The 2,311-nt window shown below is 34.2% G+C and overlaps 1 protein-coding gene across 1 annotated transcript in view; it reads left to right on the forward strand.

Annotated features, from left to right (window-relative positions):
- Nucleotides 1-1,753, forward strand: part of LOC128664439 (putative neural-cadherin 2) — a 48,795-nt gene extending 47,042 nt beyond the window's left edge. Inside the window, exon 10 of the mRNA XM_053719273.1 lies at nucleotides 380-1,753. Coding sequence (XP_053575248.1) covers nucleotides 380-802 — 423 coding nt within the window. The 3' untranslated portion in view covers nucleotides 803-1,753. The remainder of the gene's footprint in view (nucleotides 1-379) is intronic.
- Nucleotides 1,754-2,311: the final 558 nt, after the last annotated feature.

The following is a 2,311-nucleotide window of genomic DNA, read 5'->3' on the forward strand; positions in this document are numbered from 1 at the left end:
TACACAATCATCTTGAATGGTAAAATGCAGTGACATCCAACCTAATTTTTCAAAAGTGGAGCCAGATTTTTTTAAATTTCACATGAAGAACCTGTGAACAAATATTATAAATTTTTATTAGCTCAAAATTTCACTTTGCTATATCTTAACTGAAAATGGACCATTCTCCAGTATCACAAATTAAATAGGGAGCAGGCTAGTGTGGAATAGAAAAGTTAAGGACCAGATAAAATTCACTGAAGGGTACATTTTGGCACCAGGCTTTATGTCAGACAAAGATGGTATAGTGTGAATTGTAAGTGTTCCAGCTTTCAGTCCAACCACAGTATTGCTATGTGACTTAACAATCAGGTTTAATTAGAATGATTGTTCCCTGCAGGATGCATTCAACATGACAGAACTCCAGTTGTCCCTCCAGAGCAGCCCAGCAGACTCCTTGTGCAGGAAGACTGGAATGCTAAATCTAAATGGCCCCTTCAGCTGCAATTACGAGTTCTGTGTCAGCCAGAAGGAGCCGTCACAACTCTCTGCATCAAAACTGAATTGTTCTTTTACCAGTGGAGATTTTGACCGATTTTTCAATGATATAGCTCAAGACAATGCCTATATCCAAGAAATGCTCTCCCGTGACAGCTTAAAGGTGTATGACATGGAAGGAGAGGGGTCACCAGCTGGCAGTCTCAGTACACTGGCATCATCTGGAGGAGATGAAGATATGGTGTCTGAGGATATGGAAGACTGGGGGCCAAAGTTTGGTACTCTACGAAAGCTCTACTTATACACCGAAGAGGATGATTTGTAGTGATATATACATAGAACGATGAAATACATCATAGTGTCATATGCATCTACAAGAATCTGCAGGCAGATACAATAACCCTGCAACAGTCATCTATATAAAGGGGAAAGCTTGTCCCAGTGGTAAATTTATCCTCTTGTTTATTCCAATGACTGATTTATTAAAAAGCGAAAAACCTCAATGACTCTCTGTTTACGTGTTGTATGTAAAAAGAAGGATCCCAATGTTCAAATTAATTTATCTTTTCTCTATGTATTACTGTTTTAATAGAACTGCTTTTTGAGACATAGAATTATATGTATTATATGTTACATTAAATATAAATATTGTTTAAAGATAAACCATTCTTTCCCCAGGAGTCATAAAACAGAAGACAGCATAACATAGACTGAAAAGAGAAAATTGATAATAATACACCAGATTTGTTTCCATGAAAATAAGATAATTTTATTATATCTTCCAACACAGCATTGTTTAAGTAGGAATGTCTTATATTTCTACAATCTTATTAGTTGTATAGAAAAGGTAGACTTATGTGTCAACAGTAGCACATATGCTATTGCAGCTGAAATACGTATGGGATATGTTATGTACAGGAATCTCTGAAGACGTTCTTGTCTATGTTAGCAGATAACGTGTTTACTGTACCTCAGATAAAAAAAAACTTCTGCCAACACAACAAAAAAAATTGTGATGTATTCAAATGTTTGTTAAAAACCTTTAAAACCGTTTAATCCCCTTAAACCCTTTAATGTATTAAAATCTTTCAATGTTTCTAGTAATTCTTGCAGCCCAGAGACAGCCTGTTATAAAGATTACACAACACATTTTGTATTTATTGTATTAATTATAATTTTTTTTTTTTTTTTTTACAAAAGGGATCTTTGGGCAAACATTTTTTATACTGTAATCTGTAATCTGAAGTATGAGAAAATAAACTGTCACATATGTAAATGATTCTTGTGGATTTGTCTCTGTAAGAATGATAGTGTCAACCAAATGTGTATTCCTATTTTCTAGCTAGCTGCATAAATATCTTATTGATTAGATATTTTAGGACTGGATTGCTCATTTGGATGAGATCATATTGATATTTTTTAGGAAACTTGTTACCTGTGATAAACATAAAGACTGGAAGTAATCCATAGAACTATGAGAGAGCTCTGACTTTAAGCCAACTTGGGTTAAACAGCCTACTTAGATATAAATTGTTATGTTAGCTGTTCTCTAAATACAAGTCAATAGTAAAGTCTTCCTTTACAACCAACTCACACAGCCCAAATCAACTATGCCAGAAAATGAAGGTAAGGAAGATGAGCTGGCAGAGTTTTTTTAATTGAATTAGGGACAGATGGTATGTTGGGAGACAATAAAGGATTGGGCTATATTGTCAAGGATTTTTGCCAAGTCCTATGGGAGAAAATCAAGATAATTTTGAAAGGAAAATTGTTGTATGTGGCTAAAGACTGTATATGAGAGGTAACAAATAATATAAATAAATCAAATAAGACC

Source organism: Bombina bombina, chromosome 1 (genome assembly GCF_027579735.1).
Source record: "Bombina bombina isolate aBomBom1 chromosome 1, aBomBom1.pri, whole genome shotgun sequence".
NCBI lineage: Eukaryota > Metazoa > Chordata > Amphibia > Anura > Bombinatoridae > Bombina > Bombina bombina.